Raw genomic sequence first — 23,502 nt, 5'->3', positions numbered from 1 at the left:
TATAGTAAGGCATTAAAAGTCAGAAAAAAGTCATAGTATAGTAAGGCATAAAAAGTCATAGTATTATAAGGTATAAAAACATCATAGTATAGTAAGGATTAAAAAAAATCATAGTATAGTAAGGCACAAAAACATCATAGTATAGTAAGGCATAAAAACGTCATGGTATAGTAAGGCATAAAAAAGTCATAGTACAGTAAGGCATAAAAAATAATAAAACGTCATAGTATAGTAAGGCATTAAAAGTCAGAAAAAAGTCATAGTATAGTAAGGCATAAAAAGTCATAGTATTATAAGGTATAAAAACATCATAGTATAGTAAGGNAACGAGAAAAAAGTCATAGTATAGTAAGGAATAAAAAGGTCATAGTATAGTGAGACATAAAAACATCATAGTATAGTAAGGCATAGAAAGCAATAAAATGTCATAGTACAATAAGGCATAAAAACGTCATGGTATAGTAAGGCATAAAAAAGTCATAGTACAGTAAGTCATAAAAAGTAATAAAACATCATAGTAAAATAAGGCATAAAATCATCATAGTATAATAAGGCATAAAAACGTAATAGTATAGTGAGGCATAAAACGTCAGAAAAAAGTCATAGTATATGAACGAATCAAAACATCATAGTATAGTAAGGCATAAAAAGTCAGATTGACGTCATAATATAGTAAGGCATTAAAAGTCAGAAAAAAGTCATAGTATAATGAGGTATAAAAACGTCATAGTATAGTTAGGCACAAAAATGTCACAGTATAGTGAGGCATAAAAAGTCAGACAAAAGTCATAGTATAGTAAGGCATAAAAACATCATAGGAAAGTAAGGTATAAAATGTCAGAAAAAAGTCATAGTATAGTGAGGCATGAAAACATAATAGTATAGTGAGGCATAAAAACACCATAGGATAGTAAGGTATAAAATAATCCTAGTATAGTAAGGCATAAAAACATCATAGTATAGTAAGGCATAAAATGTCTTAGTACAAAAAGGCATAAAAAGTCAGAAAAAAGTCATAGTATAGTAAGGCATGAAAACATCATAGTATAGTGAGGCATAAAATGTCTTAGTATAATAAGGCATAAAAAGTCAGAAAAAAGTCATAGTATAGTAAGGCATGAAAACATCATAGTATAGTTAGGCATAAAAACGTCACGGTATAGTAATGCATTAAAAATTCATAGTATAGTAAGGCAAAAAAACGTCATGTTATAGTAAGGCATAAAAAGTGAGAAAAAGTCATAGTACAGTAAGATATAAAAACGTCATAGTATAGAAAGATATCAAAAGTCACAAAAAAGTCATAGTATAGTGAGGCATGAAAACATAATAGTATAGTGAGGCATAAAAACACCATAGGATAGTAAGGTATAAAATAATCCTGAAAAAAGTCATAGTATAGTAAGGCACAAAAATGTCATAGTATAGTAAGGCATAAAAACGTCATAGTATAGTAAGGCACAAAAGAGTCATAGTATAGTACAGCATAAAAAGTCAGAAAAACGTGACAGTATAGTAAGGAATAAAAAAGTAATAGAACAGTCAGGCATAAAAAGTCAGAAAAAAGTCATAGTATAGTAAGGAATAAAAACGCCATAGTATAGTAAGGAATAAAAATTTAGGAAAAAGTCATAGTATAGTTAGGCATGAAAATCTTATAGTAGAGTGAGGCATAAAAAATCAGAAAAAAGTCATAGTATAGCAAGGCATAAAAATGTCAGAAAAAAAGTCATAGTATAGTAAGGCACAAAAATGTCATAGCATAGTAAGGCATGAAAACATCATAGTACAGTGAGGCATAAAAACGTCACAGTATAGTAATGCATTAAAAATTCATAGTATAGCAAGGCATAAAAAGTCAGAAAAAAGTCATAGTATAGTAAGGCACAAAAATGTCATAGTATAGTAAGGCATAAAAACGTCATAGTATAGTAAGGCATAAAAAGTGAGAAAAACATCATAGTATTCTAAGTTATTAAAAGTCAGAAAAAAGTCATAGTATAGTAAGGCATAAAAAGTCAGAAAAAAGTCACAGTATAGTAAGGAATAAAAAAGTACTAGAAAAGTCAGGCATTAAAAGTCAACACAAAGTCATAATATAGTAAGGCATAAAAACGTCACGTTATAGTGAGGAATAAAAAGTCAGAAAAAAGTCATAGTATAGTGAGGCATAAAAAAGTCATAGTATAGTAAGGCATAAAAACATCATAGTATAGTAAGATATAAAAAGTCAGAAAAACGTCATAGTATAGTAAGGCTTAAAAAGTCAGAAAAAAGTCATAGTATAGTAAGGTATAAAAACGTCATAGTATAGTAAGGCACAAAAGAGTCATAGTATAGTACAGCATAAAAAGTCAGAAAAACGTTACAGTATAGTAAGGAATAAAAAAGTAATAGAATAGTCAGGCATAAAAAGTCAGAAAAAAGTCACAGTATAGTAAGGAATAAAAAAGTAATAGAATAGTTAGGCATAAAAAGTCAGGAAAAAGTCACAGTATAGTAAGGCATCAAAACATCATAGTATAGTAAGGCATAAAATAGTCCTAGTATAGTAAGGTACAAAAATGTTATTGTATAATAAGGCATTAAAAGTCAGAACAAAGTCATAGTATATTAAGGCACAAAAAGTCAGAAAAACATGATAGTATAGTAAGGCATAAAAACGTTATGTTATAGTGAGGAATAAAATGTCAGAAAAACTTCATAGTATATTAAGGCATAAAAAAGTCATAGTATCGTGAGGCATAAAAAGTGAGAAAAACATCCTAGTATTGTAAGGCATAAAAAGTCAGAAAAAAGTCATAGCAAAGTAAGGAATAAAATGTTACAAAAAAGTAAGAGTATAGTAAGGCATAAAAACCTTATAGTAGTAAGGCATAAAAACATCATAGTATAGTAAGGTATAAAAACATCGTAGTATAGTAAGGCATGAAAACGTCATAGTATAGTGAGGCATAAAAACTCTTTGGACTGCGGGAGGAGGCTGGAATAACCACAAAGCATCCAAGCATGCTGAGGCAGAATATTGACATTCTACACTAAATAACACCATGCCTCGGATTTGAACTGACAACCTTCTCTAGAGGAGGCAATAGCTTTAACCACTGTACCAACACAACATCCCATCAATGTTATAATAATTAAAGGATGAAAAGTCACAGTATAGTTAGGCATAAAAATGTAATATTATAGTAAGTCATATATAATCGTCTCCTACACACCTGGAGGCTTCGTGCAGGTTGGCCGTGGTGACAGCAGCTTGTTGATGGACAGCTTTCACCTCGTCCAACGGGGACACGAAGGCCGGGTCGCTGTCCCGGTCACTGTCCTCCTCGCCGGCTGCTGGTCGGGTCGCTCTGTGAGGAGGAGGCGGGACAGGAAGTTCATCCACTGTCCTCGAGCTCACCGAGTCTTCATCAGATCCGTCCTCTTCCTCCTGAAAGACAGAAACAGTTACGACGGGAGACTAGCTAACGTTATTACGCTAACAGTGTGATAATCATGATGGAACAGTGGAGAGTGAGTGTGTGTGTGTGTGTGTTTGTGTGTGTGTGTCTGTGTGTGTCTCACTATCGTGGTGATGGGGCTGACACACAGTAAATGCTTGATCATCTTGTATCTGTCGTACAGAGGCTTCACCAGGTTCCTCTCCTGTTTGGTTCCCTGAGAGAAAAACAGTCACCATAGCAACACATCAGTATAGGCTACTTACAGTACTCATAATGCAGTATAATGTGTATAATGTTATTAAGAATAATTAATATTTACATTATAAAACTGTACTGTGGTTACTGATGCATTCATATATTTATTGATTTAATGTGCAGCTGTTCATTTTAATGACTTCACTTTAATATACATTATTACATCGTAATTTATTGGGTGATTATACTTTGTAATATTAATATGAATCTACAAATTCACTCAAGCCTTACAATAAAAAGTCAAAAGTACAATTTCCTTGTGTGATGGCGGGACGTTACTGCAAATGAGCAGTATGTGAGGACTCACCGGGCGGCCGTGAAGACTCTCTAAGTACAACAGACATTTCTGCAGAGTGATCTTCTCCAACACCATCTGAGCCTGAGTCATCTCCTGCACACACACACACACACACACACACACACACACACACACACACACACACACACACACATTTATGTTTAAATTACTACAGACTGACTATTAAATAAAACAAAAAAGAAAATGAACAGTTTGTTGAGGATGTGTTCATTCATGATTTCACTTGATTCATCCTAAAGAAGAAGGAGTCACGGCAGGAGGAGGAGGAGGAGGGGGTTCCCGACCCGACTGACCCCTCCACCTGCTCCTCGTCTGTTAGCTTAAAACAACATGTCCATTTCTACTTTTCGCCTCTTTTTATTTTCCATCGAAACCTGGATGTCATACTTCTTGTATTCTTTGTATTCTATTTACTGATAAAAATGTAGACAGTGTTTTCCTTCATCATGTGATTCTTTTTCGATAAAACGTACTTGACAAACAGAAGAGTTTGGTGAGAAGCTGCTGTGTGTCGTACCTTCATGTTGTCGGGGAGACCCAGAGCTTGTCTCTTCTCCCTCAGTCGTCTGAACAGAGAGTCCACTGTTTCCTCCAGTGTTGGTCTGTGCTCCGACGCCCCCTGCTGCCTGGAGCCATACCTGCAGGACACACACCTGTGACAACCTCACTGACTACGACATGACACACTGAGTGACTGCGGGTGGGGGGGTGGGGGGGTTGTTACCTGCAGACGTCTGTGTTTGCTGCACCGTCCTGCTCCTTCGACTCGAACACCGACTGTCTGAGTCTCAGCTCTGCACAACACACAAGCAAAACAACGGAACAAGCTAAACATACAGAACACACGTGTTTCACTTTATATGTCAATCCTGCGACAATACAAAGAAAAGAAAAATCTAATTAATCCAGTCGTCAAGTAGCTGCTAAGTTTGATCTTAATATCTCTCAAGTTTTTGGCTCCTGGATCCAAATCTGTCATTTAGGAGTTAAAGTTCCTCTGATGCATTTTTTTTTTATTTTAGTGTTTATTGAGTTTTCATTTGTACATAGAATCAAATCTCCTTTTTTCACAGCCATAAAGAAAATAAACATCAAACAGCTGACAAATAAACAAACAAACAAACAAAACAGAATTACCGCCTCACGGTAGTATCCTTCCTCCACTCAGACTAGTTCCAGGTTACAGTCTCTGTTCATCCACAGTCATATAAAATATTAAACATTCCTGTGAAATTTTGTCATAATTGCTGCAAAGTCTTGAGAAATGGCTAAACAGTGTTTTCTTTTCACGTTTGTGCCAAACTTTGAAGGGAGGAGTTCTCAAGAAAACAAAATGGCTGCTGCAGAGGAATAAAAACTTATATCTTATAAAAAATAATATCCTGGTCAAATACCTCTATATCATTCCCGATGACATAATCATTTATATTTCCAAGGTACATACGCCTGCGCTCCTCAGGACGTCTCTGACTGTATCATCTGGAGCTTTAGAGGAGTCGATGGTTTGATGAGGAAACACTGACGTCACACAGAAACATGTTTTTACCTTTGAGCTGTTTGCGAGCCTTCGCCAGTTCACTCATCACTCGGACCATCTCTGGGTTGGAGTATTTATCGTTGTGTGATGGCTGAGAGACACAAACAAACAAACACACCTGAGCAGGTAGAAACACAGCGACTCACATCTACTCAAACATCTCTCCTTTCTTCTTCTAAGAAATATGAAAACAACAGTACTGATTCTGTACTACTAGCTTCTCTATTAATGAAGAAAAGCCAATTAAAAATAATGTGTTGACATGACAACAGTGTTATTGAGACGTGTCCTTGTTGTGGACCAGGTCCTGCATTTGATTGTGGACTGGATCTACCTTGTAGTTCATCTCCTGCTCGAACTGATCCTCAAACCTGCGGACCTTCTTCTTCAGGGTCTGAATCTGTCTGGTGAGGAAGGGGATGGAGGGGACACACATGTCCTCTGATCCCTCAGTCCTGTCCCCTCGACCTCGAGACCTGGACACAGAGAGAGAGACACAACAAAAGCAGGTAACAGTTCATTTGTTGGGGACTATTTTCAGTGACGGATGAATCCACATTTGGTGCTGTAGTGAGTGAAGAACAGAGAGAACGGAGAACAAATAAAGATGAGATGAGATGAAGAAGTAGAGACAGGAAGTAGATCCACAGTGAGAGAGACAAAGACCAGGAAGTAGGTCACAGACAGATGTGGACCGTGAGCTTCAGGCTGTGGGTCAGAAAATGGAGGAGAAGAAGAAGGAGGATGGATTATATAAGACCTATTAATGCAGCAGACAGATAGAGGTCAGAGCTGCAGTAGGACAGGCTGCACTTTGACAGAAAGTCAGTTCAGATACTACCCAGAATTCATCAGTCAGTCAGCAAAGAGCACAAAGTGAAGTTTCACACTGAGCAGGAAGAAAAAACCTCAGATTGAGATTCACTTTAAAACCCAAGGACGTGATTCAAACCAGAAAACCAGATGGAGCTGAAGGGGGCGGGGCCACAATGAAGGTTTACAGAAGTGGTTCAACCCTTCAAACTCTGATCTGCTGAAAAATCTGATCCTGAGTCAGCCGACAAAACCTGAGACTGTTGCCATGATGATAGAGAAATATTATATTTTACCATTATCATGATCATTTATCTGAGACTGCTCTGATTTTGGCAGCCACCAACAAGGTCAAAGTTTAGCCTCACATCAACACCAGTCCTCAGTCTGGTACCAATTCACGATCAATAAGTCCAAGTCTTATCGCAAATCTGTTCTGTTACACTATCAACTCCAAGTCCAGACCAAAGTTTCAAGCCAGTTTCCAAGTAAAGACCAAATGGTCCCAAGTCGTATTTAAAAAGTAAAGAAACAGCCTGAGAGGTGAAAGACAGACAGGTGAATGAGACAGGGAGAGAGACAGGTACAGGTGAGACTCACAGTATGTACTGCTGGCTGCAGGGCGGTGAAGGCGCAGTGTCGGGGTCGGAGTTGAACCTCAGGCTGTGGCTGAGGCTGGAGCATCGGGGGGAGGGGAGGGGGCTGGGACCGCCCGCCAGCAGCTGGAGGAGAGCTCCACCTCCTCCTTCTCCTCCCCCACCTCCTCCTCCTCCCCCCTCACCTCCAGGGCTGCTCCTCTGCGGGGAGTAGGGGGAGTGGTGAGGGCTGGGGGACAGAACACCATCAGGGGTCAGGGGCTGCTGGCCAGGGCGGATGGTGGTTAACGGCTGGTGTCTGGGGGACTGGGGGGGTCTGGTCAGGACCGTCAGCAGCTCTGCAGAGACAGAAGGTTCTGTTAGAAGTCTGAAATGTCTTCAGTGAAACAGCTGTAGGTGAATGTCATTAACACCCAGTTATTTTCAATACACCATCTTCTCCACTGCAGCCTGCCATGAAAACTAATTTCACAAATTAGTGCACTTGTGTTGTTTGAGAGCTGGTGGCTCAGTGGTCTGAAGGAATCGTGTTGGTATCACTTTCTAGGGATCTCTAGAACCACCTCAATGTCCACTAGAACCACCTAGAAGACCTCCATAAACTCTTCAGTGACAACTAGAACCTTTCAAAAGAGCTCTAGAACATTCTCTGGAACCTCCCTGGTGTCAACTACAACCTCGCCAATGACCTGTAGAACTTACTGAGAGACCACGAGAACCACCTGAAGAACCCACTGATCTGCATTGACCACTAAAACGACCAAAAACATCATCTGAAGCGCCAATAAAACTGACCAATGACTGACAGAACCAACTAAAGGACCTCGAGAACCTCCCCAATATCCACTAGCACCACTTAAAAGACCTGTACAGAGTCCTCAATGACAATCAGAACCTTCCAAAGAACCTCGATAACTTTCTGTAGAACCTCCCCAGTGACTCCTACAACCTCCTCAATCACCTTCAGAATTTCTTCAATCCCCACTAGAACCTTCTAAAGAAGCCGGTGATCCTCATTGTCCACGAGAACCAACCGAAAACACCTCAGGAATGTCCTAAGTGTCAAATTCTACTACCTGAAGAACCTCTCAAACAGTTATAGATCAATATTTGTCGATCGACAAATTGATCCACCTTCTACTATTTCAGCTCTATTGTCATCAAATATTAAGTGATCATATAATAGAAAATTCTATGATACTGTACAAAGCAGCTTTAATGAAAAGACGTTGCACAGTCACGACCCGAGAGAGGAAACGTAAAGTGAAGCAGTGAAGTGTAACACCGTCACGTGCTGCAGTCCTTCACTTCTGTATGCTGGTCTATAAATAGCAGCACGCTCGGGGAAACAGCAAGGTGGCGTGCCATCACACTCACACTCACACACACACACACACACACACACACACACACACACGCACACACACACACACACACAGCTTGGCTGGTGGCATGCTGGGTAAAATCACCAGAAAGACTGAGACTTCTGAAATAACACAGGTACACAGATGAATATGTACCTGCAGAGCTGGACCTTTCATGTTCATACAGTTTAATGCACGTCAGAGGATACGAGGATTTTATATTAGACGTAAACAGTATTTTCATATGTCTTAATATTTTTATATATTTTGCAGGAAGGCGTTGACAAAATGAAGTGAAAATATGCCATTAATTATCATTAAGAGTTAGTTAATACATCATGAAGAGGAATTACAGTGAGAAAAGAATACCAGGAGCTACAGGAGCTACAGACCGGGAGCCACAGACCGGGAGCTACAGACCGGGAGCTACAAACCAGGAGGTACAGATCAGGAGCGACAGACTGGGAGCCACAGGCCAGGAGCTACAGGCCAGGAGCTACAGGCCAGGAGCTACAGACCAGGAGCTACAGACCAGGAGGTACGGATCAGGAGCGACAGACTGGGAGCCACAGACCAGGAGGTACAGACCAGAGAAACTGGTGCACGAACAATAAAGCAACACCATAAGTGTGAAATGTTTCAGTCCACCTCCAGTCATGTCTCTAAGTTTCTTTTTTGTGAACACACCTCTACACCAGACAGACAGGCAGACAGGCAGACAGGCAGACAGACAGGCAGATAGACAGACAGGCAGACAAATAGACAGGCAGGCAGACAGACAGACAGGTGGGTGTACCTGGTGGGCTGTTCTCGTCAGCGCTGTGGCACAGAGCCAGCGTCTTCCCCTCCTTCCCTCCAAGCTCGGCGAGGCCACAGGGGCTCTTCTGCTCCTTGCTGCCCAGGGCAGGGGGGCTCTCCTCTGGGGACGGACCCAGTGAGGGGCCCCCCTCCACCTCCAGCGCCTGGAGCTTCAGCAGGGAACTCTGCAGGCAGAAGCAGAACATGCCAGACACGCTGATCCAGAGATTAGCCTGGTCCCAGGAGGAGGCTGTACACAGACCTTTGATACAGAAAATGTCCAGGTACTGGAGTACCGTATATGGGGCAGTGAGGTGCTGTTACAGGTCAAGGATTCCAGGTATTAGCCAGATCCCAGCCTCTGCAACACCACGTGTGGAGGTGTGGCACGGATGTATTTGTACTTAAAATGGACATGTAAAGAGTTGTTCAGGAAGAAGACTGTCCCAACAATCCAATGGATGAGTCAGTCATCTCCTATCCAAGAATTAACCTGGTACCATCCAGTGAAACAAGCCATGACGCCTCCCTCTTGTCCAGCTCCTACAGGGATTAGTCAGTTACACCTCATATACAACTGAAGAGTTCGGAAATATGATCCTTTATCCCTCTCCTGTAGTTTTTCTCTTTAACGCTCCGCACTCCAGCGATTAGCCAGTTGCAGTAATTGTGGAAATATAATCCCGAAGCATTTCGTCCTCCACAGAAATATGAACTGTTCTTACGATGTCAGCCAGTGAGGGTCCAGGAATTAGCCATCTCCCGGTGTGACTGAGCTCAGCAGTAAAACAGGAGCTGGAAGGTTTTGAATTTTCATCCTCTCGTTCTGCACGTTCACTGATGATGATGATGATGATGAGGATGATGCTGATGCTGCTATCCTCCCTCCCTCCATCACCCTCACTCTCCTTCTCTTACGACACCTCTCTCGCCCTCCCTCCCTCCCTCCCTTGATGGATTACTCATCCTCAGGCTCGTGAAGAGGAGGAGGGAGGGATGGGGAAGGAGGAGAGGTGATACTTGTCACCCCCCCTCCTCCCACCCATCTCATCCTGAGAGAGAGAGGGGGAGAGAGACATATGGGAAACATGAGGATGCCTCTCTCTCTTTCTGATCGTGAGGTTTTTCCCGCAGCAGTGGGGGATGGGCTTGTTGCTGACATCACTGTGTGTGTGTGTGTGTGTGTGTGTGGTTCAAATCTCATTCATAAAAAAAAACGAGAAGGAGGAGGAAGGGGAGGGGGAGGAGGTGCAGCTACGTGCCTCTCCTCACACGTCTGTAGTTTAACCCCTGAACATCCACAGTCTCAGTCAAACGTCTGACCTGCTCACATTCACACCAAGCACCAACCTCCAGAAACATGCAGCATCAACGCTGAAGAACCAGAAGCTGCAGTTCCTCTAATGACCACGAGAGTCTGGCTGCAACAGTGAGTCAGTCCCCATAGACTCCCATGTTAAAATGTCCGAGCCAGACTCTTCCATTGAAGGTGGAGTGACAAGTTACACAATGTTTCGGTGTAATTTAATTTACGGCCGTTTATTGTGCACTGTACTTATGCTGAATTTCTCAGTACAACCTCCGGATTCAGGAAAAGGTAATGAGTCATGTTGAGGAAGCAAAGAATCATTAAATTGTTAGATATTTAAAAGGTAAAACACGCTCTATTAAAGTCCCTATATCATGGGCGGGTTGTTTTGGGGCTGAAATCTCTTATTTTCAATCATATTTAAAATCTTTAAGGTGTATTTTTCTCCGTAATAAACTGTTCACTGCACTGACGACATGTTAAAGCTGAGCTGTTTTTGACGGCGGGTTGGGGAACGGCTCGCCAGGCTCCGTTTAGAGATCATGTGAATTTAAGATAACTTGTTAACGGGCACCTAATAAATACGTGTGTAAAACGGCTTTTAGATATTTTCCGAGTCAGATTTGTCTCTGGATTAATTCGGCCTATAAATAACTCTCCAACAGTTTGCGTAGCCTCTTCCATTGTAGGCGGAGTGACAAGTTACACGATGTTTCGGTGAAATTGAAGTTATGGCCGTTTTTTGGCCACTGTACAGTTTTAGTTCTGTAGACGAAGTTTAAAGGTATTTAAATGTAAAATACGGTCTGGTCAAATCTCTTTGTGCCTTGTACTTATGCTGAATTTCTCAGTACAACCTCCAGATTTAAGAAAAGTTAATTAATTCTGTTGTCAGTGTAGAACAGTTTGACGATGAACAAAACAAATTGTTGCATTTTCAATGTTGTGACAAATTTGATGTGAAAACATCTTTATGTAAATGAGAGCTGCTTCCTTTGAGAATGATTCAGAAAACGTACGCAAGCAATATTAACACAATTAATCAAAAATAATCAGGTCAGTTAAAAAAGACTTACTGTGTTCAGCAGCGGCGGCAGCTTCACCTGCACAGAGCCGGTCCACACTGACACCTGGTGGCCGTTTGCAGAACTACCAGTTATTTTGAAATGAAAGCAGGTTCCACTTCCTGCTGCAACGTTTGTGTGATGTTTGAGCTGAAAGTGAATATTATAGAGGCAGGTTAAAGGCACTGAAAGAGACTGTGGGAGAGGATAAAAGCACAGATTTAACATAAGGAAACTCTTTTCTTTTCATCAATTATGTCTTAAACTACATGGAATAATTTCTTGGTCATTTCTTCTAAAACAAACTATAATAGTTCATTTCTTCTCTTTTTCATTTTTTTCTATGTCTGTTTTTTGTTTTGATTTCATTTATTTTCATTCATCTTTTATCAGGTGCTTATGTAGTTTCCCATCCTCTGGCATCAGGGTCTGTTAAAAGTTTCCCTCCAAGCTGAACCCCTGAGTCAGACTCCATGTTTCCTGACCCCCTTCAAATGAGAGACCAGGTCCAGTGGCTGATGTGTTACAGCCTGTAACACACATGATAAACTGGGAACAATACAGAGAAGATTAGCATGGCCCCTGTATGCAAGGATGACACGCACAATTGTGGAGCGTTCTCACTTTTTCATGGAAACATTTAATAACTTCAAAACCAATACCCTTGTCTTTTGACTATGAACTATGACATACACATGATGAACTTCAAATTATAAGAAATAAGGAACAAAAACTTTTATTTTTACAGCTTTTATTCATTTTGAACAGATCAATCTGCTTTGGCAAAATTATTTTTGTTTTGTTTTGTTATTAACAGTCACGTCCATAAAGCTTTTTGAACTGAGACAGAGCAAGAGTTTCTTCAGCTACCACACCAGGCACTGTAGTAATAATAATAATAATAATAATAATAATGATGATAATAATCTATAGCTGAAACATCATAAAACACTATACTCCCAATATATACAAATAAATCAGTAAATCATAAGCACAAAATATCATCACTAAGAATCAATATGAACATTAATATTTCTCCTTCTGGTCCAAATACTTTTTTGTCTAAATCATCTTTTAGCTGATTTTCACTGTGAGAGCTTTAAACTCAACCAGACTGAAGTTAATCAGCTTCACGTCTGTGTTTTTGTCTTGTAGTGTTCCCACCAAGAAATATTTCCTTGGTAGTTTTGTGTGATCATGACGAACTGTATTTCCTTTACGTTTCTGTTTGTGCATTAAAACCAATGAGATACAACATCTGAATAATCAGTCCGTTTTAGAGGTGTTGGTATTGTTGGTATTGTTGGACAAAGCCAAGCTGTCCAGTCTTTATGCTAAGCTAGGCTAACTATGTTCTGACTCCAGCTCTGTATTTAACACACCGTCCGATGCTCCTCTAAACATCTCAGAGAGACAGAGATTGAGGATATTTCCCCTCATGATGACATGTCCGTCCTGAGGCCCAGCGCTGCTCTATTCTGCCCCCTGGTGGTGAAAACTGAGTTGTGACCAAGATTTTCATGCAGAGCTCACAGAAGTCACATCGCTGATCATTTTTACAAGAATATCACAGCAAAATCAGACTGCTAATACAAAGGCTTCGTACCAAAGTGAGACGACTATCAGCTGCTTCTACAAAAGGCCACAAAATACAGTTCAAATACAAACTGAAATAAATAGATGAATCACTGTTTAAAGACTGAACTCTCTGTTTGTGGATGCAACCCAAACCAGAGTCATCACGTCTACTTCAACTTAAAGTTTCTAAACCTAAACGTCCACTTTGTCAAAGTTTCCGTACACAAGTGAATTGAAAGAGTAATGAAGGTTTTCTCTCAAGTCTCTCAAGCAGCAACCAACTTCCTTATGGTTAACCTGTGTGTCAGAACTCATCCAGTGTCGCCATGTCAAGTATTTCATTCATCTTCATCATTCACTGTAACATATGGCACATGTTAGCTGTTTGGGAGGGCGGCTATTTAACTGACCAATCAGCAGTGACTGATGTATCCCTCCTGGTGATGTCACTGTCAGACACAAGGTGTTAAGAGTCATGTGGTTGAAGAAATGTGTCAGTCTAAGAGTCGTCATTTCTTTACGTCAATGTCAGACTGAGTTGTACTTAAAAACAATTAACCAGGAAGTGTTTTGACATATACCAAATCCAATCAATAATCGGTGAAACTGAACAGTTTTGGGTTTCACACTGTTGGTCTGACGACAGGGTGACATTTAAAGACATATTAGGCTGTTGGGAATTATAAGAGCCATTTGTCATTATATTCTGACATTTTATGGACAAAATGACTTATTCATATGAAAAATAATTGTTATTTTCAGCTGTAATCTGCCCATATCTGTGAGGGTCCACGAGGACATGTCCATCTTTGAGTATATCTGTCCCTGTGGTGTGTCAACTGCCCTCAATGACCTGTTTGAATCACTAAACCAATCAGATGCAGGAACTGAGTCCGAGGTCTGGAACCAAGTCGTTTAAAAGCCAGTAAACCATGAGCCTGACAGACACTATATGAATACTCTTGAAACAAAACGCGTCAGATCCATTTTTGGAACATCTGAACAATCCTGAAACCTGCTCGGTCTTCAAACGTGTATGTGAGAATGGAGCATTTGTGGCTGTGTGCAAAGATATGTAGGAAGTCTAGGAAATATGTACAAAATACCTGTTCTCATGCTGCGATCCAAAGATTCACAACACAAAGAATGATAGAAAGTAAAGTTTAAAAGTAGAAATTGGGGCGTCGAGTGGCGCAGTGGGTTGAGCAGGCGCCCCATATGTAGAGGCTACAGTCCTCCCTGCAGGCGGCCCCGGTTTTAATCCTGCATCGGACGGCCCTTTACTGCATGTCATTCCCCCTCTCTCTGCCTCCCCATTTCCTGTCTCTCTCTACTGTGGTATCATAAAGGCATAAAAAGCCCCAAAAAATATACTTAAAAAAAAAAAAAAAAAGTAGAAATGTTCATATCACCTCCCCCATCGTCCACTAGGGGGCAATAAGCTGCTGCACATAAACTTCTCGTTCTGTCTTTGGATTTTACGTTACCGAAAATGAAATGAGAGGCGAAGGCATCACAGTGACCTTTAACTCGTCTGTTCAGTCTTCAGCTCGGTGTTCCTCCTCCGCCCAGAGAAACAGGGGGACTCGAACATCCTCCAGCCCGGTACCGGAGAGCCAGACCCTGGCCTCGGAGGGTCCAAAAAGCCTCTAACTTTCAAAATCTAGACCTCCTCGATACCACAAAAAAACAAAACAAAAAAGTCCTTTCACAGGACAAGTAGTCGTAAAACCATCTCCCTTAGAAGGGTCAAAGGTCAAGTGTCAGCCAGTGATCAAGGACACTTGACAGGAGCAGAGGCTTTCTGCAGTGTCTGTGATGTCCTCAGGAGTTTGTTCTCACTCATTTCAACCATGTTAGGACCTCTGTTACCAGGGATGGTTTAACCCACTAGAGGGCCCTGTGGTAGAAATGATTTTAACCCATAAATGTCAGATTAATAATCAGTTGGATTAAACACAAATGTGTTGAATGATATGTACCATGTTAGCACAATATCAACAGAAATATTAAAGGTGTTATTTAAAATAGATCTTGATACAGGTCCGTTCAATAAGACAGGGCCTTTAATGGTGCATTAAAGACAATCTGGGATCTCTGAGTTCTTTGGGGCCCATGAGGGTCTGGGGCCTTCCTCATTGCTCTGGGAAGCACTTTGTGACAACGTGATTTCACTGGACATCTCAGGACGTTCCAGCTTCAGCCTCAGGTAGCTTCACTGATGGATTTAAGTTTCATATTTCTGGCTAACTGATGAACTGATGAACATCCCAGCTTCCTCTGAGTGTTGCAGCATTGTATGGGACATTAAGCAAGGCCTATAATGTGTGAGTTCAAATGCAGTGAATCAAGGAATCTGTGTTGTTCTGGGTTCATATTTCTGAGTCATTCCCAGTCTTTGCAAAAACATCTTGTGATGCACTGTTGGCTTATTTCTGTGGATTTGAGTTTTTACCTGCTTTCTAAAATCTGAAGGATCTGAGACAACTTTCCCAGTTCGTCAAAGTTAAGAACCTGCTTGTATCTTTTGGCAAAAAAAGATAGAGACTTTTGCAGCAATATATGGGACATAAAGTGAGACCCACACTGTGTCTTTTACTGCTGATGGATGAACATACCCAAAGTTCAGCCACAGCCAAACAAGGAATCCTGGTTGTTCTGCGTTCAAGGAAACAATCCAAGCTTTGCAAAGACGTCTTTTCTGGATTGTTGGTACATTTTTGTGGATGGAGCAACACTGTTCTGGAGTTTTGACAGCTCTCTAAAATCTGGAGGAACTAGGATGACTTTCCCTTTAGACCTGGCAAGAGCAACTATTTCCTGTTTTCTGCTTTAAGAGGCTTGTTAAAAAATGTGTCCCTGGTCTTGGAAACAGGGACAAACTGTCCACATGAACAGGTGATTAGTTTGATTCTTGAACCACTTCAACATCCATCTCTCAGGTGTTTCGGAAGGTCACACCAGAGGCCTCCCGTCCTTTTCTTTTTTATCAGGGTTTTGATTCCCACTGGGCCCAGCCATGCTTCATAACATCCACCATATGGCACATGTAGCTTGTGTTCATTCAGCCTGGGGAGAAGTCTTCTTCTTCTTCGTCTTTGTCTCAGGCTTTGTGTTTGAGTGTGAGCTGGTGGGTGGGACTTTAAAAGTCATAGTCCCATCCAGTGTTGTCATCTGGTGGCGGTTCGTCTGTGTCTTCAGGAAAACTGTCGAAGTTGCTGGTGTCAGTTGGAGAGGAAACCTGGACAGATGGACACACAGTCAAACTCCTTCAACATCTACAGACTGAACAAAGAAAGTTTCTCTTGCCATCTGGCCCTTGCATACCACAGTATTTACCCTTGAATGGTTTGCTGAAAATGTTAGGAATCAAATGTCAGGCCTGGGTTAGGAAAATATAAGTTTTGCATCAATATAATGAAGTATCTTCAGAGGCATTTTGTGACTTTGTCAGCGGTCTGATAGTGGAGAGATGACAGGAGATGAAGCGGGAGAAAGGTGGTAAAGATGTGCAACAGATGTTTGCGCCATTGATCTTTATATCACCAGGGCGCCTGAAGTAAGCTGATTTATTGAGTGATTACCATTGAAACCTTTTTTGGGGGTGTGACTGTAACCATGGTCTTTGTTCAAGTATTTCCTTTTTGATAATCAGTCAGTTTCTGAATTTACCAGAAAATAACAATATTTACAATCACAATATGTAGAAATCACAACATAAAGGTGGAGAGTGCACAACAGACTCAATGTGAACTGTTCATTTGTCAGAAGCGTTTGTTTTTTTTGCTTCTACTCACATCAGGTACGATGGGCGGAGTCAAAGTTCCTTTCCTGAGACCCTCCCAGTTAAAACCTTCAAACCACCTGAACAAACATGGAGAGGAAGTTTAGTTTTATCTCACATTCAGCTGGAAGTTAGTGACTACACTGTATGGCCAAAAGTATGTGGATGGCTCTGTGTCCACTCACTTGTGCTTCTGGATGTCTTTGACCCCGTTCTTCAGGTTTCCAAGTCTCTCTGAAGGATTATCTCTGTCAACACAAACAGATTTTTTTCTGGAGATTAAAACAACAAATGCTGAGTCTACAGTTACTCTGAGCTCAGACACGCAACGCCCCCTACCTGCAGAGCTTCTTGATGAGGTTGCCGGCGTTCTTGGTGATCTTCTTTGGGAACTCGATCATGTCGATGCCTCTCAGAATGATGTTGTAGGTTTTCATTGGATCAGGACCTGAGAACGGAGGACTGGAGACACAAAGAGACACAAAGAGACACTGTAGGACCCGACAGTACCAGTTTGACTCTGCTGAGCTCTACAGGTGCGTGACCTCACCTGCCGGTCAACAGCTCATACATCAGGATGCCCAGAGACCAGTAGTCTGCTGAGACGTCATGACCTTTGTTGAGGATGATCTCTGGAGCGACGTACTCCGGCGTCCCACAGAACGTCCACGTCTTCTTACAGAAACCGATTTTCTTGGCGAAACCAAAGTCCACCTGGAAACAAACCTGAACTGAAACTTAATCCGTCTCGAATGTTTGAGAGAAACTGGAAGGAAAGTTTCCTCCTGACAAGCTGCTGAACATTTCTGATGTACAGGCCTGTTCCTGATAAACATCTGTCAGGGTTTTCTTCACTAATGTTGTTATTATGACAGAGTCTCCACATCTGTACTCAAGAAATATCAACACAGGCTTCTTCCAATCAGATCAATGAAAAACCGTCTGAATGTAATTAAAGCTCCATACAGTCTAAAGGTAGATGTCCATGTGTTGTTTGATTGTAAAGCAATATGTGTGTGTGTGTGTGTGTGCGTGTGTGTGTGTGTGTGTATGTGTACCAGCTTGGCGTATCCTCGACTGTCCAATATGAGGTTCTCAGGCTTCAGGTCTCTGTATATGATGCCTTTGGCGTGCAGGTAGGCGAAGGCTTCGACCACGCAGGCGGTGTAGAACCTGGTGGTGGAATCTTCAAACGAACCCCTGAAACACAGACAGTTTAAGGTGTGGGAGGACTTCCTGCCCCTCAGTGCGACTCTTTGACTTGAATGAAAGTTTCTGTTGACTTCCTCCATCTTAGTTATTTTTCATTTGTTGGTTTTCTACAAAACGACTTGGCTGCAACTGTAACATTTTTCTGGCTTGTTTAATCATCTGATTATAATCTGTATTGATCTATCATTCACCTAGTTTTTCTAAAATGTCAAATATTAGTAAAAAAAATTCCAGGTTTTGATTCAGTTTTGAAAATGACATCAGAGAAAATTTGTTTAGTTTTGAAAAATTTTGCTTGAAAAATGACTGTTCTTAAATTATTATTAAATTTGTTATTGATAAATCTTTTGTCCATTAATTTTTAACTGATCAATAAATACACTTGCTGTTTCAGCACTTCAAAATAAACTTCCATTAATAAAGCTCTGAAAGGTTTTTCTACCTGTGGCTTCAAGCTATCAGCTGATATTCACGATGTATTATTAAAGTAAAAGATGATGTGAGTAGGTGTGTACCTGTCTCTCAGGATGGTCCACAGCTCTCCGCCCAGGCAGGCCTCCATCAGCATGTACAGATATTTACTGTCTTTAAACGTCCGGTACAACCTGAACACAAACAACCTTTCATCAGAACATGAGGGCGAAACACCCACCGACACCTGAGAAGATTCACGTCTGTTTTCAGATTTTATTTTGATGCCTGGTTTTCTTCTTTGATGGTTTCCTGTTCCCGTATGTTTAATATATCTGTGACGTTTTTATTTTGAAAGCCAAGATCTAACAGTTAACAGATCAGAAGAACAAACCTGTTTCTTTTATTTTGAAAACTGGAACCAAACTGCAAAGAATGTTTAATTAGTGACCAAAGTGCTGCACGGAACCCCCCCCCCACAGATTCATCTGTGATGCTTTTATTTTGAAAGCCAGAGAGCCAGAGAAAGGCCATACACGAAAATATTTTTCATCCTGTTATCTAAAGATAAGCTTTGTTTTCTTGAGTTGACGGGATAATTATTAAATAAATAAGGGGATAAAAAATTATTTGTCAGTATGGCCTTTCTCAGCTTCTGTACATTTCAAAAGAATTTTAATTTGTAAAGCTGGAAGACAGGAAGCACTGCAGCTTCTGGTCTGGCTTTATCAAATATTTATTCATTTTAAAATGTAAAAACTCAGTCACATGATGGAGACTGTGAGGTGTGATTTCTATCAAGTTTAATATAAAACAACTCATGATGATGATGATGATGATGATGATGATGATGATGATGATGATGATGATGATACTGACCTGACGATGAAGTCAGAGTGCGCCTCCGTCATGATGTGTTTCTCGGAGCGGATGTGTTCCTGCTGCCTCGTGTCCACGATGTGACGTTTCTTCAGGATCTTCATGGCGAATGTCTTTGCCTCCTCGCTCTTCAGCTGCACCTGAAGAAGAACAATCATCATCATAACCCAGACCACATCTCCATGACAACCACACTGCTTCTGTTTGATGCCATTAACACACATGGAGCGGGACAACACTTTATATTTTCACATACGGTGATTATTTAAAGTCACAGGAGTAAAGTTCATTTATAAGAAATCTCCCACAGCAGGAAATGATGTACGGAGGATCAGTGATGTCACAGAAAACGTAATAAAGCACTTCCTTAATTTCATATTTTAATCGACATAATCGAATTTATAAATGATTAATCATCAATAAATACTACTTTGATGGTTTGATAGTTCATTTATACATTTTTGAAAAGGGAATCCAGGAATGTATTCCCCATGTTACTGGGAGCTGTGGGAACACTGGAAGCAGCTGTTTATTAATGAGACGTCAGAAATCCACAACGAACCAACTGTGCTGTTGTAAACACCTCGCACGCACGCGCGCACACACATGCACACACACACTGTGGCGTTAATAGGACATGACACAATCTTCTATTTCTGGACAGATTCTTCACGTTATGTTATCTGAGCTCTGACATCTCAGAGAGGTCAGTGTGTGTGTGTGTGTGTGTGTGTGTGTGTGTGTGTGTGTGTGTGTGTGTGTGTGTGTGTGTGTGTGTGTGTGTTAGACATGTAGTTGAATGACATGTAGTGAAGATGAGGAAAAGGAAAAAACAGCTCACTACTGGAAAGTTTGAAAATGCCAACGCTCCTCGAACGTTACAGGAGAACGTATTTAACCAGGTGTCATCATCATCATCATCATCATCATCATCATCGTCATCATCATCACACAGGAAGCTGCTGCTGGTTTCTCTGGGGTTAGGTCCAGGTCTGGAGGTCGAAGGGATATGTTATGTTTGCACCTGTATGCACTGTTTGATTAAAAAGGCAAATCCGCCTTGAACTGATGATTATGGTTGTTTATGAACATTGTGACACTGAATGCCGTTTGAGATTGCAGAATGATGCACAGGGACAGACAAGAAAGTACAAGTATGACATGTTTAGATAACAGGTTCAGGTCAGAGTGGTGTGAAGAGAGAAGAGGCGGAGTGACCCTGTTACACAGACAATGTGTATAAGAATGAATGACTGAAACAAGGAGGTACTGCACTCTGTTTAGACAGGAGAGAGGAGAGCAGTGTGAGTCCAGAGCTCTGTAAGCAACCTCAAACTTCTATGCTTGGCTATACTTTTAATAAATTAGACGTGTTGAACTTTAAATCTGTTTCCTGCATACTTCATCAAACGAACACGCGAGTCCGGTTTTGCTGCGAAATAATAGTGGACTCAACAAGGTCCAGGCCTCTCTGGTGCAAAGGTCCTGATCAACTTGAACTGAGCCTCCAGCTGTGGAGTTAACCCAGAGGAGGAGTCATGATGTGGTAGAGATCATGTGATCAGAGTGTGAGGGGTCGGACCGTCTGGAGGTCAGAGGTCGGTTTTTTCCTCGGAGCAGAGTTACACTCTGAAAATACCTACAGTGGCTGATGGGAAACCCTGAGCGGGGATTCCTTCCTGTTTTTGGGCAGACCCTCCGCAGGGCTTCCCCACCGCCCATAAACCCCGCCTCCTCCAAACCCCGCCTCCTGCGGCACTGAAACTGGCCCTGGTCAGTCTGAGGTTTGGAGTCCAGCCTGACCAGACTCACATGATGACTGGTTTACAGTTACCAGTTCTTAGACTTTACTGGAAAGTTACTGCAAATAGCTGACACACACACACACACACACACACACACACACACACACACACACACACACACAGACTGACCTCTCTGACATGTCGGAGCTCAGGTAACATAACGTGAAGAATCTGTCTTGTACTAATCTGAAACTAGTCTACAACTAATCTATCTGGACCTGGTCTAAGTCAGGCCTCAAATCAAACTCTCCAACTGGTCTGGATCTGGAACTGATCTAAAACTGGTCTGGAAATGATCCAGCCTTTCCTGTCAAAGTCTGAGAGTTGACATCATCCTATGTCGCCACATTAAGATAAAAATCAGACAATCTGCTTCTGATTTGTTGCAAATCATTGATACCAGATAACAGCTCATACCAGCTCGACGCGTCCGAAGCCGCCGACTCCCAGCGTGTCAATGATGTTGAAGTCGTTCAACTTCAGACCGGAGAAGAAGGCATTCTCTGCCTCGTACCTGACAACACACAAACACAGGGGTGCCTTCACTGAACACAGGAAAATACAGCATTACGCTCTTAGGACAGTTTGAAAGATGGACCACCACGCAGGAACATTTCGATGCAGCGCCGGAGCAGCTACAGGTTTGCCATCTCAACCTAAAACCCATCCAACCATCCTGAATAAACACCCAGTCCTACCTGCAGCATTTGATCACATGGAAGAACGGGAACTTCTTGGAGGTTTGGATGGAGAAGGAGGTGATGGGGAAGGAGAAGGAGGGGGTGGGAGGAGCAGGGAGGCTGGTGAGCCGCTCTCTCTGCTGCCTCGCTGGGACAGGAAGCAACTCCCTCATCTCCAAACTTGACTTAATCTGCTGGTTCTGGACTGAGTCTGTCTTTAGTCCAGTTTATCACCAACTGAAGAATGTTCTGATCGTTAAAACCGCTTCAGGAATGTAATCTTCTCGCCACAAACAGTCGAGCTTCACTTCCTCAAATAAACTGTAATTCTTAAGGTGGTATTGAGGGTCGAGTCTCGTCGTCCACGCCCTTCAAATTCTGGCAAAGTATCTCTTGGTCAAAAAGTTAAAGAGTGCAAACAAACATATCGACATTGAACCTTCGTCCTCATGAAAACGTTCGGCACAGCGTCCGTAAGAGAGCCGTCTCAAAAGAAGAGCTCCACTTCCAGTTTACATGGTGAGGGAGGGGATGATGGCGGTGATGACAGCATAGGGTTTTGGTCTGGTGGGACCGGCGGCACGGTGAGGCTGCCAGTTCCTCCAGCTCTTTGTGCATCAAAGTTACAAAGGTGGCTGGTCCTGAACCGAGCAGGACGCCGTCAGAATCCAGAACAGATGACCTCTGAGTCCAGCACCATCACGAATAAAGACAATCGCAGCTTCCTTCAACAATGTTGAAGGACACTGCACACTCAACTCAGTATCTAGACGACAACTCTCTGTGCATCTGACCTTGATAAAGTCCAAATGAGTGCGCTCAAACTGAAACTATGACCAAGGAAAACCTCTGAAAACTTTGTCCTGTTGGGTCAAAACACCGTCCACGTCTGGTCCAGCTGAGTCGTGCAGGGTGTAATGTCAACCTGAGAAGACGACCCGCATGGCATGACACTGCTGCTGGTATTTTTAGCACATGGAAACATTGCTCAGAGGTTCACCCAGTAAACGCAGCTCAGTCATTAAACTGACTGGAAGACAGACAGGAGGCTGCAGGACAAACTGTCCTGACCTCAAAATCGGAGGACACCAAGATTTCAACTTCAGAGGGGGGGCAGGATTTATCAGGATGTTTCCCTAGTTCATCTGAACTGTTCACCATCTGTTGCCGTCTGAGTTTCATGATTTAACTCATTTGTTTTATAGTCTTCAGATGAAATGTCCCTCTGCAGATCGGAGGTGTAATGAACTGAATACAGTTGGGCATCTGGGATCAAACAAAGTTAAGTGTTTTTATCACAGTAACTTGTTTTTTGTGTTTCTTGTTTTGTTGTTTAGGTCGAAGAACCTTGAAGGTTTTATAGTTTAAAGACAAAAACAAACACACTGCCGTGCAACAGATCAACATGTAACAAGTAAAAAGGACCAAGATTAAAATCCTGAGGAACCCCACAATGAGATGTTGCCCCCCCCCCCCCCCCCCCCAGTGGCTCAAATGAAGTAATTCAGCTTCATTCAGGTTTCCTAAATGTAACTATAGAGGCGTCAGAAAAAAGAAAAAGCCTATCAGAATCATTTTTGCTGTGTCTGGAATGTGAAAGTATAAAGGACCCAGACTAGAGTCCTGAGGAACCCCACGAGTCAATGACG

At 41.7% G+C, this 23,502-nt stretch overlaps 2 protein-coding genes across 2 annotated transcripts in view; both read right to left on the bottom strand.

Annotated features, from left to right (window-relative positions):
* Window positions 1-10,029, bottom strand: part of LOC111220023 (protein FAM13C-like) — an 18,663-nt gene extending 8,634 nt beyond the window's left edge. The window contains exons 1-9 of the mRNA XM_022742958.1: window positions 9,130-10,029; window positions 6,974-7,307; window positions 5,895-6,036; window positions 5,570-5,651; window positions 4,748-4,817; window positions 4,541-4,661; window positions 4,012-4,095; window positions 3,571-3,663; window positions 3,222-3,436 (exon numbers count right to left, since the gene is read on the bottom strand). Of these exons, the coding sequence (XP_022598679.1) occupies window positions 3,222-3,436; window positions 3,571-3,663; window positions 4,012-4,095; window positions 4,541-4,661; window positions 4,748-4,817; window positions 5,570-5,651; window positions 5,895-6,036; window positions 6,974-7,307; window positions 9,130-9,337 (1,349 nt within the window). The 5' untranslated portion in view covers window positions 9,338-10,029. The remainder of the gene's footprint in view (window positions 1-3,221; window positions 3,437-3,570; window positions 3,664-4,011; window positions 4,096-4,540; window positions 4,662-4,747; window positions 4,818-5,569; window positions 5,652-5,894; window positions 6,037-6,973; window positions 7,308-9,129) is intronic.
* A 6,085-nt stretch (window positions 10,030-16,114) lies between these two features.
* LOC111220349 (cGMP-dependent protein kinase 1-like) overlaps window positions 16,115-23,502 on the bottom strand; it is a 33,818-nt gene continuing 26,430 nt past the window's right edge. The window contains exons 10-18 of the mRNA XM_022743411.1: window positions 21,591-21,687; window positions 19,369-19,508; window positions 18,594-18,683; window positions 17,925-18,066; window positions 17,417-17,580; window positions 17,206-17,328; window positions 17,052-17,114; window positions 16,880-16,946; window positions 16,115-16,323 (exon numbers count right to left, since the gene is read on the bottom strand). Of these exons, the coding sequence (XP_022599132.1) occupies window positions 16,225-16,323; window positions 16,880-16,946; window positions 17,052-17,114; window positions 17,206-17,328; window positions 17,417-17,580; window positions 17,925-18,066; window positions 18,594-18,683; window positions 19,369-19,508; window positions 21,591-21,687 (985 nt within the window). The 3' untranslated portion in view covers window positions 16,115-16,224. The remainder of the gene's footprint in view (window positions 16,324-16,879; window positions 16,947-17,051; window positions 17,115-17,205; window positions 17,329-17,416; window positions 17,581-17,924; window positions 18,067-18,593; window positions 18,684-19,368; window positions 19,509-21,590; window positions 21,688-23,502) is intronic.

This window comes from Seriola dumerili, unplaced genomic scaffold (genome assembly GCF_002260705.1).
Source record: "Seriola dumerili isolate Sdu_G_001 unplaced genomic scaffold, Sdu_1.0 BDQW01000068.1, whole genome shotgun sequence".
In the NCBI taxonomy this organism is placed as follows: Eukaryota; Metazoa; Chordata; class Actinopteri; order Carangiformes; family Carangidae; genus Seriola; species Seriola dumerili.
This window is presented reverse-complemented; position numbering and strand designations above follow the sequence as displayed.